Below are 16,327 nucleotides of genomic sequence, written 5' to 3'. Positions count from 1 at the left end.
TGGAGCTGGGGCAACTCCAAAGCATCACTCCCAGGGCTGATCCATCCTTCCTTTTATCCCAGGACAGAAGAAATTCAACCACATTTCCTCCCTCCTTTTAACACTATGCTCACAAAAAACATTATCAGGCTTATAAAGTTCATCTGTACTGTGCTTCCCCTCAGAAACTTTGCAATAAAATTAGAGTTTGCCTTGATTTTGTGTTTAATTAAGACTCTCTTTGCTGAGTTGATGTTTATATCAGTGGTTAATTGTGTCCTGACTCTTCCCTTTCCTTCCTGACAAACTGACAGAGGCTGCTGCTTCACAACCCAACCTATTTTGGGCAGAATCCTTGACTCAGGGGTACCTCAGGGGAAGCAGAAACCTTATGTAAAAGGCACATCTGCAACACAGAAACAATCTGTTCCTGCTGCTTCAGACATGAAATTGCTCCCATTTGTTTGCTGGGTTTTTTTTCTTTCCCTGATACAGAAAAGAATCAAGTTTAAAAACATTTGTCTGTCTTCTCTTACAGAGAGCTATAAACTGCACTACACCAGGCATGTTCAAGATGAAGTAAAAATCAATTACAGAAGAGGAGAAAATGCTTCTTTTAAAATTTTTTTTTTCTGCTACTCTCAAGCAGCAAAATGAGAGATGAGTTGTGTTTTGTTCATAGAATACTGTTAAAAGAAACAACTACCAACAAATCAAACAGGATTTGACTCTCCAAAAGGGTCCTTGTGGCACTGCACAAAATTTCTTCCTGAGCAAGGAACTCTTTGAAATTCAGTGGTCATTGTTAGGACACGCTCTGGAGATCCAGGGAGAAGCACTTTGGTTGGAAGAATTAAGGGATCTAATTAGGTCAGAAGCAGCAGAAATGGGATGTAAATAGACCATGAGCCACCCAGGACTGTGAAAATGTTTCAGACACTGAGTTGTTCCTTCAGCACAGAGCTGAGGTGCCTGACAACAACGTGGTTGTTTCATATCTGCAATGAAAAATAACATTTGAGTGTGAGGCTCTGGCAGAGCAACTCTCCAGCAGGGAGAACAGCCCAACTCCACTAATGGCAGCCAAATTACAGACAATTTAAGCTAATTGGCTGTTTGACCCAGGGAGCAAAGTTCTGTGCAAAATCCAGCAGGTAACTGATGGGAAATGACTGTTTAGCCCCTGGTTCATCCATCATCTATTAGAGACTCATTTGACTCTGCGGCACAGCCATTACCTGCCCTTGCTGGGGTGCCCTGGTGTTGCATGGCTTTGCAAGGGTTCCTCAGGGTGAGAGAGACAGACGAGAATCTTGGCTTCATGATCAAAAGGCTGGATTTATTAATTTATGATATATAATACATTAAGACTATACTAATAGGAATAGAGAGAAAAGTTCAGAAGCTGCTATGCTAAGAATAGAATAGGAATAGAATAACAAAGTTCTGTGTCCAAGCAGAAAACAAGGACAACTCTCCCGTGAGTGGTCAGCAAATCCAAACACTCATAGACCAACCACAGCTACACCTGTTGCATTCCACAGCAGCAGAGAACCATTGTTTACATTCTTTCTCTGGGGCCTCAGCTTCCCAGAAGAGGAAAAATCCTAAAGAGAGGATTTTTATGAAAAAATGTTGGTGACACCCTGGCATCAGGGAGAGGAGCTGGAAGGGTTCTCCTGCAGAGATGTGTGAGATGTGCGTTCCCATCCCCAGCCCCTCACAGGGAACAGCAGAAATGCCTCAAAATGGGAAACAGGGAATTGCTCCAGGTCACAATTCCAGAGCAGATCAAAGGGACTCCTCTGCTCTGAGCCAGGCTGGGACACCTGGGGGTGCCCACCTGGAGAGGAGCAGCTCTTAGCATCTTAAGATGATGCTCATCAACATCTTACCCACTGCAGAGTGAGGGACTGGCACAGGAGGAAAGGCTTGCAAGGTTTCCCATCCCCAGCAGGCAAAAACAATGATCAGATGGCAAATAAACCCTGTAATGTAATTTGGTTTTTTCTTCTGGGCACATTGTCCAAACCCTCCTGGAGCTCTGGCAGCCTCGGGGCTGTGCCCATTCCCTGGGCAGTGCCAGCACCCTCTGGGGATGAACCTTTCCCTAAATCCAACCTAAACCTGCCCTGACAGAGCTCCAGCTCCCCTGGCTCCTGTCCTTGCTCCCAGCCAGCAGAGATCAGGGAGGAGCTGTAGGCTGCTGCTGCAACCCCTCAAGTTGTGCTCCCTAATTCCCTGCTCCTCCATGGTTCCAGCTGCATTTCCAGCCTCTCTCTCCTTGTCCACATGAGGACAACACATTTGCTGAAGCCTTTCAGGTCAGTTTTTGCTCACTGCAGCTGCTACAAGAGAGAATTTCCAGCACTGCAGCACCTGCATTGCAACACATGAAAAATCCCCCTGGGTTGTGCCTTCTGTGTGTTAGATGTGAATTTATGATCCAGATTTATCCCAATGAGCAAGCAGAATAATCCCCATACAGCAGAGTCAAGCCAAGGCTGTTCTGCTCCTCGCAGGCTTCACCATCCCCACGTTCCACCTGTGCAGGATTGATGGAGATGTTCCCATCCCAACCATTACCCCATGCTTAGCAAGTGTTATAGCCAATATTAGCAACCCAAGTGCTCCTTTATCTATTTTCTTTGAGCTCCCTCCCTGCTCTGCATACTAAGCAGGAGGCTGATTTGTATGCAAGGGTGAGGATGAGCCCATAAAGAATGATAAGTGCCTAAAGGAATCCCTTGATGTAATAATAATCCTTGCAGGAGTTGTAGATTTCTCTTTTTTTTTTTTTTATGTTCCCATATATTATTAAGGACATTTTTAGCAGAACAAATCGCAGGAAGCAAGAAAATATCTACAAAGGTCTGAGAGTTAACAAGGAGTAAGGGACAATCAGGAAATGCTAATGAGGTGATCACCTGGATTAAAGACTTCAGGTAGGCCAAGGTAACACTGGACTCTGAGTATCTGAGATTGTCTCAAAAATGACATTACTGCCTGCAGGTTGACTTGGAGCATCTGATCCCTTTCTGGCTGCCTGCTTTTAGTTCACTACAGCACTTTTCCTGCCTTTCATAACCCACTGCAAGACAACCAGAGTGAAAAACACAATCATTCCTCACACAAGGAGATATTTCCAGTTTAAAAGCTACTCAGATAATCTTATCTCTAATAGGTTTTACTGATTTTTCTTCACTGATACAACGGCAGTGTAATTTAAAAGATGATCAGTTTAGCAGGCAGAGAATTATCCTGTTATGAATTATGGAGCTATTTGACCCATGAAACATAAGTCATTAAAACTGTGGAGTGGGATTTAATCACGGCAGCAATGAGAATTTACCCATCTGATCTTTCATGTCCAGCACTACTCATTTTCTTGATGTTCTTTAAAAGCTTCCTTCCTACCAGCCTGATGAAATAAAGGCACAGAGTGATTGTTATAAGATTAGAAACCTTCTCCAAAATCAATCCTAAAGCTAATACAGAATCACAGAATCTGCTGAGGTGGAGGGGACACACGAGGATCAGCGAGTGCCACTCGTGGCCCTGCACAGGACAGGTGGCTCTGGGACAGAGCTGCTGTAGATCCTTCTGCCAGGCTTTGAAACCCCACTCCATGGTCTTGGAAAGCTTATAACAACACAGATGCTGGAGAAAATTGTGGGCAGTTAGATAAGAAGATGTAGCTTGTATCTGATTGCATTTCTGAGCTATTAAATCCTGATGCCCTTCAAGACCAGATGTTAAAAAATGGGCTCTGTTCCTACAGAGACAAAATGCAGTAAAAAAAATTAGAGGAGCCTGAGCAATCAAGACTGGAAAGAGGAAAATTATTGAGCTGAATGAAACTTTGCAAAAAACCACAGGAGCATATTGGTACCATATTTCTGAAATCCCATTTAATGATGTGGAGATGCTGCTTGTGGCAGGTACAGGAGCTGCACAAGGTCACAGAGCAAATCAGGCGGAGTTATCCCAGGTGTGGGCTCCCTAAACCACATCCCCATGGCATTTGGGAGTCATACAAAAACTAAAAACATCCACCCCCAGAGTGGAACCCCCTTCCAAAAGCCTCACCAGTCAGGAAAAAACCCCTGGCTGCCAGGATTTTATTTCTTACCACTGCTTAATACTTTTTAGCTAAAATCTGAACTCACCTTAGCAATCCTGAGCTACTAGCACAGCCTAAACCTTACAGTACATCACACAAAGTGAATTTAGTACTCTGGAGTTTATGCAGGAAGGAGTTGAGGAAAAGTGAATCCTAATGTGAATTTCTCAGCTTCCTTCCTGGGGATGGATTCCTCAGACAAACCTCCTGGCAGCCCTGCTGCACATTCTGTAATTTTCCACTTAGAGGTCTGTGTTCAGGACAAATGAGAGCTGGCCCCTGAGACAGATGCTGGGGAAATGGGTTATAAGGTTAGAAATGCAGGAAAGTTTGATGGAAATGAGAGGAAAAATGAAAATATTGACTAAAATGATCCAGCCGTGGGGAACAACTATGGAAGAGAGGGCTGGAATACAGAATTTTCCAGTATATGCAAATAAAGAGTAAAACATGGTGTTTTGAATATCTCTATTCTCACTCCTGAAGCTAGTTCTATACCTGTATTTTTATTCTACCATTCAGCCTGAAATGGTAAAACAATTCAAAAAAAGTCAGTTCCTGCAACAACAAAGGCACAATTTCAACCATGGAAAAGCTGACTCGTGCACTGGGACAATCTGTGTTAGACACAACTCTTCCAAAGGGTCAAACCAACTCCTGCCTGACTCCTCTCTGCTGAGATTTCTGCATTTCTGCCACCATGATATTTGCTGGAAAGCAAAGTACTCCACAGAATTCCAGAGGGTTCCTGGATGACACCTCTGCAGACAAAAGGGATCAGTTCTGCTGGGAAGTTTCCCACTGAACAGCTCAGTCAAAATTCAGCATTTCAGAGTCAAAGAAAACTTGTGACTTCATGGGGTCTCACTGCCCTACTCTGATATGATTGGTAATAAATTTAATTAATTTCCCAAAGTCTGGACTGTTTTGAGGGCAAGGGGTAGGTGATCTCTCCTCTCCTTATCTCATCCCATGAGACTTTCACTGTATTTTCTCTGCCTGCCCAGCTGAGGAGGGGAGTGATGGAGCATCTTTGGTGGGCACCAGCCAGGATCAACCCTCCACATCCCATTAAATGTTCTTTTTTTGCCCATAGAAAAAATAAAAGGCATTTCTCAAAAGTGCTGCTTTAAAGTAAAGGACCACATTATTTCTAAAAGCTTCCAGCTACAGGAAACAAAGCTGAAAAAGAGAATTTTCCTCAGAAAGCTACAAACCCTGTTGGTGATGAAGAGTTTCTGAGCTCCTTGCCTCAAAGGGGACACGAGTTTGCCTCAAGGAAATAAATGAGTGGTGACTGAACATTGGCAGAGCAGAGCTCCAGGAAGGGAAGGTGGCAGGTTCATGTTTTATTTCCTTTCCTGACACAGGACTGAAAGGCTTTAAATCCAATTTGCTGCTCCTGCTGGTTAAAGCTGCCTGCCCAACAAACCTGACAACATCTGCCTTGGAATGGCCCAGAATGGAGCCAACTCTCCTTCAGGTTCTGCTGTTCCCTCACCCTCCTGGCACTGCAGAGCCCTCTGGATCAGCTGATGGATGCAGGAGCAGGACCCCAGCATCCCTGGGATGGCTCAGGGACAAGAACTGCAGAAGGGATCATGGTCTGGGAATAAGAACTGCAGAAGGGATCATTGTGTGGGACAGGAACTGCAGAAGGGATCATTGTGTGGGAATAAGGAACTACAGAAGGGATCATTCTGTGGGACAAAGGACCTGCAGAAGGGATCATTCTCTGGGATAAGAACTGCAGAAGGGCTCATTGTGTGGGACAGGAACTGCAGAGGGGATCATTGTGTGGGACAGGAACTGCAGAAGGGATCATTGTGTGGGACAGGAACTGCAGAAGGGATCATTGTGTGGGAATAAGGAACTACAGAAGGGATCATTCTGTGGGACAAAGGACCTGCAGAAGGGATCATTCTCTGGGATAAGAACTGCAGAAGGGCTCATTGTGTGGGACAGGAACTGCAGAGGGGATCATTGTGTGGGACAGGAACTGCAGAAGGGATCATTGTGTGGGACAGGAACTGCAGAGGGGATCATTCTGTGGGACAAAGGACCTGCAGAAGGGATCATTCTGTGGGACAGGAACTACAGAAAGGATCATTCTGTGGGACAAAGGACCTGCAGAAGGGATCATTCTGTGGGACAAAGGACCTGCAGAAGGGATCATTCTGTGGGAACAAGAACTGCAGAAGGGCTCATTGTGTGGCACTCACCCGTTGGTGGGCAGGGGGGGACGTGGTGGGGCTGACCAGGTCCTGGCTCTCCATGAGGTTCCCGTAGTCGGCCGTGCTTCCTTTGAGGGGCAGAGGAGGGGGAACGTCGGGGATGTCGGAGCTGGACATCCCATTCAGCTCCAGATCTGCAAAAAACAACACTGGGTTAACCCTGCCAGCCGCTGGATCCTGCAATTCCACAATGGTTTGGGTTGGGAGGGACCTCATGGATCATCCACTCATGGGTGATGGACTTCCACTATCACCCTCCACCATCCCAGGTTGCTCAAAGCCCTGTCCAACTTGGCCTTGGACTCACTTTAAAATGCCCTCAAAATACTTGAACAACCCCCTGTTTTTAATAAAACATGATTTTTGTTTCATGTTTCCCACCATAATATTCAAGCTTAGAAAATATAATCTCCCCATCTTCAAGCTCGCCTTGTACATTAAAACACAAAGTTTTGCAAAGTGCATGAAAAAATATAATCTGGCTAAGTTTTATTGACTTTCTCCCAGTAAAATCAAAGTTCCCTGTAAATAAACTGCACAAATGAAAGCCTGGAATTAAGTACATCTCTCTCCAAAACTTTCAGGCTTCAGGTAACTATAACAAATGAGCAGCCATTAGTTGTTGAGTAAATAAAATCATGCATGAGAAAGTACCAAACGTTTATTATTCCTCTGTGCTGGGGAGAAAATTCCCTTTTCTTAGCAGATAAATCCTCCCAGGTATGTGCTGGAGAGGCAAATAGCCTGAGGGACAATAAAGTTTATTGAGTCCTGAGTGATACATAGATTTTTGGGGAGAAATCCCCCCATGGTGTATTTCAGGGTAATTCAGTCTTTTAATACAGTCATTTTAATTCAGTCATTTTAATAAAACCCACTGCGATCTCTACGAGATAAGAAACTGAAATTATTTGTTTATAAATGAGGGAATTTTATTTAGGGGGAAAAAAAAAGGTGATTTCTATTTTATTTTACTGGGGTGATTTGTGAAACAAGAGAGGACTTATTTATGCAGATGTTTTTATTGCAAAGCTCATATCAATATTCTATTAAAAGTGTGATTTTATTGTTCTATAAAATGGCCTCTCACAACACAATTTAACTCTAAGGTGGCTCTATTGATTTGTCACTGAAAACTGCAATTTTATTCCTCATCCTTCCACCTGAACTCCTGACTACATGAAAAAAAAGGTTATTTTCTATCCTGGGACTGCACATTTTCAGTGGCTGCCTCTCCAATGGGCTGAAAATGCTGTTTGTCCACCAGGACCTGAATTTCTCATTGCATTTTCCATTGCTCCTGTTTTTCATCCTTCCCTTCCTACAGAGAGGATTTCTCCATTCCCCAGACATTCCTCAGAGTTTCCTTTCTGCATCTCCAGGAAAATCTGCTTCTTCATGGGACTGAACTGCAGCTGGAAAACCACACTGGGCATTTGTAACTAAAGATTGATGCTGGGAATGAACTTCCCTGTCCATTCTGGATGAATTCCCCATCCATTCTAAAGAACTCAGGAATCTGAAATATTTGATGTCACAAAGCACAGGACACACAAGGATACCTGTCCTTGGCACAGGTCCTGCACATCTCCCACACTACTAAACATCTGTATCTTAGCTAAATATATTGACATCTTAATTTTTGGTTGGTTTTTCCATGCAGTTTAAGATAATACAGGGAAACAATTGGGAAATGGCATTTTCTTTTGTGTGTTTAGTTAGAGCTTTACCAAAACCTTGAATGCTGCTTCAGAAAGTGAAACTTTTCCATATTTGTTTTTAGGCCTCTTTGTAAACATTCCTTGGGAAACTGAGTGGAATAACACACAATTTCCCAAAAATAAAGTAAATTTACCCCCCCTGAACACTTCAGCTTTGCATTCTGTATGATATTTTTTCAAATAACAAGATTTCACTTCTTCCACGATAAACCTTCTGCCTTCACCTAAGCCAAGGTGGTCCCAAGAGGATGGTGGGACCCATTTTGTTAGGAATAACCCAAATCCTTTGTTTCTTTAAACAAATCCTTGGAAGACCCATGGAAAGGCAGGTTTTCAGAAAAGATCTGAGAATGTTTTCAGCAGAGCTGGAGAGGAAACAAGGTGTGGAGGCAACTCTGCTTGGAGAACATGGATGGAACCCAACTGTCCCTGCAGTTGTGTCCTGCTCTGCTTCTCCCCCTCTCCCTACATCCCCCAGCTCCTGCTGCAGCTGGGATTTCCTGCAGCCTGTCCGTGGCACCTTCCCAACCTCATCCTGATGAAGGATCCAAATAAATAAATCCCTGAAAGTGTGGGCAGAGCATTTCCACCCACAGGGAGAGCTCATGAAATACACCAGCAGCGGGTTTGCGTTTATCTGGCAAGTGTTTAGTGGAACAACAAGATTCTACCCTGAGAAACAATGATTTGATCTTTCCCAGGATTCAGTGAAATCCAGGGAACAGCTCCCCTGCAGCAGGTATTGAACAAATCCGGGAATTCTCAGTGTTGTCCCAAGAAAATCTATTCGCTGCAGATCTGTTATTTCCTCAGCTGAACTAAACCCCTCTAAGATGGTCACTAAAATAATTACCCCAAATTTCTGCTGTGCCCCCATTATTCAGTGAAATTCATTATTCAAGGTGGTTCATCAATGAGTGTGCTCTGAATTTTGTTCCTTGCTGGACATGTGCCACTGGGAAGATCCTGGAGCTGGCAAAGGATCAGTTCTGGGACCCTTTTTTCATCTTACCCCAATGATCACATTTTCCACTCCCTTCTCAAGTGCCAGCTAACAGGCAGCCAGGATTGCTTAGCAACCCAATAACTGCTTTTAGCCAATTTGGGCTCTGAAGGAACTTCTTTATCCTTGGAATTCCTAAAAAAATTATCACTGTAATTCCTGAAATGATTCTAGACTGCTGCAATAAGCTGATCCTGTTTTATGTAACACTCACCAATCTCTAGCATAAAAACATTCTCAGAGATACCTGGTAACTTCAGATACTTTTAAAAAAGAGAAATCAAATTAAGTGTTAATAAAATTTACATATGATCAAAAATCCAATTAAAATATCTTTTGCAGAAGTATATATCCCCTAGTTCTCTGTATTCCCCTGTTTTTAGCATTTTTAGTTTTTAGTTTTTAGTTTCTGGATATAAAATTGTAAAGGAAGGTGAGACTTAGAAGTTCATTGTAATCAAAATATTTGCTTTGTGTGACTGACTGTTTAAGAGAAAAAATGTTGAAGTACCACAGCCAGTAGATAAAGCAGTGACCTTGATGGAAAAGATTTTTTTTCTGAAGAATGATCATCTCTTCTCCTCCTTACTAACACCGAACTCTTGGCCACTGGAGTTGACTTGGGGATATGTATAAAAAAAGATATATTTTTTGCTTTTTTGTCACATGCTGGCAGCTGCAAACTCGGAATAACAGGTTTTGGGAAAGAGCACTGGGAAAGAAATAGGTGTTGGATTACACCCAGTTCTGCAATAGGGTTTGCTGCAGACTGAAGCAAACAGATGATACTTTACAGAAAAGCTGAGTGATAGATGTCAATGTCAAACAAAAACTACTTCAAAAAGCCTGACCTTTATTTGCCCTTCTGGTTTGTACTCACAACACATCAAAGAGAAGTTTCTTTAATGTACAATTACAAAAAAAAATATTGCTTTTAAAGCCTTTATGTTCCAAAATGCTCAATATGGGATCAACATCATTTTTGACTGTTACTCTACACCTAATTAATTGTTAATGATGACTTGAAAAGAAACTGTTTCACTGCAATGATTCTGCTTGCTTTTGTAAAATACTGAATTAATTTTTGCTGGCAAAGGTAAGAGGTTAAGTAATGCTGATGTCTTGTGCAGGCTGCCCTAGGACAGAGGCTGGACAGAGCTCCAGAGTAAAGCAGGGATTTATTCAAAGGATCTCCTCCATGGACCCACTGTGGGCAGCACCAGAGCCCAGCCAGGGCTGCACCCAAGATGAACCAAAATGGCCCCAAAATGCACGGCCGGGCACGGGCTCTGTCCCTGGGATCAGCTCTGCTCCATTTGCACCTTGCAGTTCATTGTCCCATTCCAGCTTTAGCCCTGCAGTCCCACCCTGCTTGTTTTTCTCTCTGCAGCCCACGGGGTTTGTGCTCCTGGGCTGAGATTTGGGTCATTTGTCCTTGGTGCCCAGCTGGAGCAGGAATTGTTTTGTCTCCCTGCTCTGTGCACAGAGCTCACCATGCCCTGATGTGAAGCTCAGACCTGTCACCCTGGTTTTTTAAGATTTTCTAAGCCTTCTGATGTTGACATTCTTGCAGTGAACTTTCTCCCACACTTTCTGTATGTAACTCATTGTTTTGCATTCCTTTATGGAGGAGGAGACATTTGATAGACTGTTGGTTTGACCAGTGTCATTGGAGAGGTGGCACTGTCACCCTCCAATCCACTGTCACTCTTAGAAAACTATAAATGGTAGAGTCACAAAATAAACTTCCCTTTTCCTTCACCTTGAGAACAGCAGTGTGCGCTTGTGTTTTTTCATGTCCTATAGTGACACAGACCCACACACTAAAGCAGCACAGAATGTGAAAATAGGAAATCCAAACCTGAGGCATCAATACTTGGTGCAAGAAACACCCTGGTGATGGTGCAACTCCAACCAGGGTGTGAAGAACTGCTCAGGACATGCATTTCCACGCTAAAAGGAGTTTATTTCAGAGAGAAGACTTACTGGGCTGGATGCTGAAGGCGAGTTTGGCCCGAGGGGTGATGGGGGGCGGGCTCAGCTGGGAGCTGGGCGGCGCTGGGGACACGGAGAATCGCCGCTCGCTGGACATCACGTTCAGCACCTGGCTCTTGGGTCTCTGCGGCCTCAGGGGGCTGATCTGGGGACACAACCAGGGAGGGGGGCAAGGAAAGCACAGAAATGAGTGTCAGAGATGGAACTGCCATGGTTTGATGCCATACAGAGTGACAGCAGCACTAACAGCCTGTATTGCCAATTCCCAGCTCCAGGGTCCTCCCTTCTCCCAGCCTGGTCTGGTTTGCTGAGCTAATTCCCCAAACACCTGTTTAGTAATACCTGAGGAACTGTAGAGTCTCACAGCACATTACACAGTACTCAAAAGCTTTATTTTTTCTCACACATATCTACTTTCCTGTTAAATTTACCTCTTTAACCATTTAACCAGGTTCCTGCTTCCCATATCCTTTCAAGCGTATTTTTAGCAGAATGAATAAGCAAAGGAAACTCTTTTCAGGGGCAGATAATTGTAAAAAAGCAACTAAGAAAAACATATAAATTGCTGAAGGAAACACCAGAATCAAGAGAAAAACCAACTGGAGGCAGGTCCCCAAGTTGACCCACTCTTCATCAAACTCTCTTTTGATGAAGACATCATCTGTCCAGAAACACCTTCTTGGTGGCTCCTGACTGTGCTTATATTTAATTAATTGGAATATCTCTTTTTCCCCCCTCTGGCTTCTTCATAATCCATTCAAATTTTCCATCAGGAACCCTCAAAAGATATTTGTAATCTGATGGGCAACTCATGCTTTAGTTAAGGCAATTCTTTTTACTGAGTTTAATTCTGAGCTCTACTGATTTCCCTATTCACCACCCCCATATGAACAGGAATCATAGTGGAAAAAATGAAGCTTTTATTTCAAACAGATCCCAGAAAATGGAGCAGCAGTCTGAAGTTAAAAGGGGAATTACTCCAAGGTGCTGCAGTGGGACAAAACAGAAAGTGCCAGGAGCAATCCAGGCTTTTTCAAAGGATTTTGTCATTTACCAATGTTTGGATTTCTATGAAGTATGTTGGGAAGGAGAAATCTGAAATTTTCTTTTTAGAAAACAAACCCTAAAAGGCTTTGCATCAAAGATTGTGCCTGTGAGACCCTTCTACAACAAATGAATGACCAAAAAGTATGGACCTTTTTTTGGAAAGTTCATCAAGACCTCAGGGTTACCCCTAAGAAACTGTTTTGATGCTAAAAATAAAATTCTAGGGATTACAAAGGTTTCTGCTGTCCACATCCTTTCGAGCATATTTTTAGCAGAATGGGTAAGCTAAGCAACCACTTTTTCAGGGGCAGATAACGATAAAAAAGCAACTAAGGAAAACACGTTAATTGGTGAAGGAAACATGCCAGAATCAAGAGAAAAACCAACTGGTCCCCAAGTCAACCCACTCTGTAATTACTGAAATAAATAAATGTGAAATCAATGTCGGCTTCTCCTGTGACTGACAACTTGGGCCTCCTCTGAAAGCTCCACACAAATCACAGATCTGCTGAGGAATATGAGCTCTTGGGAGGCCACCAATCCATAATGAAGCCATTGCTAATTTTTCCTGGTCTAGCCAAGGGCAGATCAATGGTGAGTGATGTTAGACACCACCAAATCAATAAAACACAGCCTGTTCTCCTGATTTCCAGCTGCAGCCTCCCAGTGCTCTGCTAACTACCTGGCCTCAGAGCTGGCTTTGCTCTCAGCTCCTGGGATCAAAGCAAACAAGGACAATTTATGTTGAAGAAGTTGATGTGATACTTAAAAGAAGACAATAAATCTGTAGGAAATGATGAAGATATTACTGATATCTTCACATACTCAAGTGCTTGATTTATCTTTGTTGTTTTATGTAATTAAGGCCTGGGGTTTGATCAGTCAATAAATTCATGGTGAGTGCAGTGAAATTTGGGGAAGAGTATTTAAAGCATTCAATTAAACAGACTCTGAATGCTGTTTTTCCATGCAAACCTACAAGTTCCATGAAATAATTCTGCAGTTTTAGAATTTCCCCATGCTCTTCCATGGTGATTCATTTGATTGGAAAAAAGAAGAGCCCACAGAAGACTAGAAACACTCATTTCTTCACACAACATCATTATTGGGAAGAGCAGCAGGAGCTCTGCAGAAATAGGGATGGCCACTGGCATTTTTCTCACTTGATTTTCTCTGTAAATTTGTCTTCTGCTGTAAAACCCCCAAATATTTCAGAAGTCAGAACTAAGAATCTGTTTAAAAAATTCACCAAATAACTGAAATGTTTTAATTGAATGAGTGACAGCACAACGATCTGTAAAATTCTCACCACAATGAATCCAGTGTCTGTAATAAAAACCTTAGTAACTAAAAGTATTAATTACTAAAATGCCACTTTAGAAACTTTTAAATTTCCATTTCTAGACAAATCTGTACTCCCAACTTTTCTTTTTAAAAAACCCCAATCCTTATTTTTTTTTCTTCACCACTTTTAATCCAGCAAGCTTTCTTCTTCCAAGTTCTTAATGCAGAAAAAGGCAAAATGTCTTTTTCTTCATAGAGCATGGTGGTAGAAGTGCTTTGGGAGTAATTTCAGCTTAAAAAGGGAACTTGCACATGAATGTTGAACACAGGGAAAGCTGAATTTCTACCAAATTTCCCCTCACATCATTAACAGGGGATGCCTCCAGCACGCAAAAACTTTTAGACAAATTTTATCTTTAGACTCATCCTTGATTTTATCTGTTAAAAATTCCAGACTACAGCACTGGGAATTGGGCAAGCACTCGTGTAAACTGATCTCAAAAGAGTTTCTTCTGCTTCACCTAAAAATGAACCCCACTCCCACCAAACGTTCCAAATTGACTCAGTCGTCTTGGAGCTCATCAAGGCCTCTGCAGAGGCTGAAAAGGGAGAGTTTTTCTCTCTACAGCAAACTCCTTTTCATATTATTGATCTGTGGACTTGAAGAAGCTCAAAATAACTGTAAGTAACTAGTTCTGACATTTCATTTCCCTCCCTCTCCATAAGCAGGGGAATATTGCTCACCCCAGTCAGCCACTGAAAGCTCCTGACTGGGAAGGTTGGAAGAACTTGAGTCAAACCAAGTTGGGCTTTGCTGATTTTTGCTCCTCAGATGCCAAATGGGAATATGCCCTGAGGGGTTATTTTGCCCTCCCTTCCAGGCAGAATTTGCATTTTTTCTGTCATAAACTTTTCCAATGTCCAAGACCTCTGAGAGCTGAAGTGACCTGGCAGTGACACCAGCCAGCTCCCCACATCCTTGGATGCCTCCCAGCTGCTCCAGCTGACTCAGCTGCCCTGAAATACAATTTCCTTCTTCTGTGACACCCCAGGAGCTCTGCTGGTCTGTTTGGGATCTGGGAGATGCCACTGGAAGTCCTGCCATGGTGATCCCAGTCCTCAATCAGTCAAAACACAACTGCTGCGAGGTGCAAAATCATGAGATGTGGAAATCTGTGCAGGAGGAATCTCCATTTAACCAAACCAAGGCTCATGCAAAACTTACTGAAGTCAATGGAAAAACTCATTGGTTTCAAAGTTGAAGAGCCTAAGACCCTCAGATGGGATTTTCCTGGAGTTTCTGACTGGGCACATGAAACACAAGAACTCTGATTTCTCAGGCTGTCCCAAGACACGTGTGAGAGATTAACTCATGTTTGAGTGGAAAAGGAGGGCAAAATCCAGAAAACAGAGGAAGTGTGGCTGAACATGTAAATATCTTCCTATAAATACCAAACAGAAAGAATTAAAGGATCCAGTTATCACAGGTGAGAGAGAAAGTTTCAAAATCCAGTATCAATGACACAGCACCAACAAGACCCTGCTGAGTGCAAAGCTGGCTCTACAAGTACTTGTGCAGATCTTGAAAAGAACATTCCATTTATTTCTGGGAGGCAATTTTAAACTCTTGGCCTCCAAACAGGTGTCCTGGCAGAGATTTGGAGGTCACAGTCAGTTCACAGACTCCCTGCTCCAGCTTTAGACATCCCTGCTTTCAATTTCCCAGCTCCAACTTCTCGGGTTGCCTAAGCCTTGAGGACAGTTCCAGTGAATTAAATCTAAGCCAAGAAGAGAGGGTTTAAGGGAGATATGCCCTGGTTTTAATATCCTTACACACAGGAACAGCTCAGGATTTTCTGCTCCAAACAGCCCTTCAAGGACACACAGCTGCTGACAGAATGACCTTGGAATGTCCCACCAAACACTGTCCTGCAGTGAAATGTGGGCAAATCCATCCCAACCTACTGGGAAGCAGCAGTTCCAACTGGGATGGCAGCATTTATTTCAGCTATGCTGTGCCATCTGCTCCTGTATCAAACAGTCACCCAGAGCTTTGGGTGAAGATTTTCAGAGGATCTTTTCCCCACTGTAAATCAAATCTGTATTTTTGACTCATTAGCATGTATATTAACACTGTGGTGTATCCCCTCAGAGTTATTTCTGGCCTACAAAGGAGCTAAACGGTAAAAATCAACATTTTGATTTCAAAAGAGAGAGAACATGGCTCAGAATTAGATAAAGCTTTCCTTGCTAATAAAGTTACCGTTTCTGAAAGGATCACTGCTTCAGCCTGCTGCAGAGAAATATCAGTAGATTTAAATTCTTTATCAAATATCTCTTGATGCTTGCTGTTCCTCTTCTCCTTCTTCTTTTCCTTTTTATCTTTATCTAGGTCATCCTTGTCCAATTTATCTTGCGACCTAGAATGCATTTTTTTTGGCAGGAGGGGCTCCAGCACGAACCTAAGGAGAAATGTTGTTGCTCAGATCAATAAAAGGCTGTTTTCAAAACAACTAACTTTTATTTACATATTTCCCAAAGTCTCACCCGAGTTAATGAGGCTTTGCTAATCCAGGAAAACTCATTAGTGGGAGAAGGAAGGGGCAGAAGGTCACACAACCATAATTGTCTTATAATAAAAATTACTGCAGGACTGCTGGAGAAGCAGAGTTGCAGATTTCCCTGCTCTGCAGTAAATTTATTGGTTTCTGGCTGCACAAACTCCTGAATTTCACACAAAAAATGCGTTTCTCAACCAGCACTGCCACTCTCCATGCTGTGGCACCTGGAAACTCCAGTCCTACCCCCTGCCATGGACAGGGACACCTTCCACTATCCCAGGGTGCTCCAACCTTGGACACTGCCAGGGTTGGAGCACTCTTGGCTAGACAAAGTATTTTATGGTTTATTTTATATTATAAATGAAAAACATCACTAAGAT

At 42.9% G+C, this 16,327-nt stretch overlaps 1 protein-coding gene across 3 annotated transcripts in view; it reads right to left on the bottom strand.

The window, feature by feature from the left end:
• DOCK1 (dedicator of cytokinesis 1) overlaps positions 1-16,327 on the bottom strand; it is a 278,248-nt gene that overhangs the window by 5,529 nt on the left and 256,392 nt on the right. For all 3 annotated transcript variants that reach the window (XM_058810726.1, XM_058810728.1, XM_058810727.1), the window contains exons 49-51: positions 15,650-15,848; positions 11,047-11,200; positions 6,325-6,470 (exon numbers count right to left, since the gene is read on the bottom strand). In XM_058810726.1, coding sequence (XP_058666709.1) covers positions 6,325-6,470; positions 11,047-11,200; positions 15,650-15,848 — 499 coding nt within the window. The remainder of the gene's footprint in view (positions 1-6,324; positions 6,471-11,046; positions 11,201-15,649; positions 15,849-16,327) is intronic.

Source organism: Ammospiza caudacuta, chromosome 9 (genome assembly GCF_027887145.1).
Source record: "Ammospiza caudacuta isolate bAmmCau1 chromosome 9, bAmmCau1.pri, whole genome shotgun sequence".
Classification (NCBI taxonomy): Eukaryota; Metazoa; Chordata; class Aves; order Passeriformes; family Passerellidae; genus Ammospiza; species Ammospiza caudacuta.
This window is presented reverse-complemented; position numbering and strand designations above follow the sequence as displayed.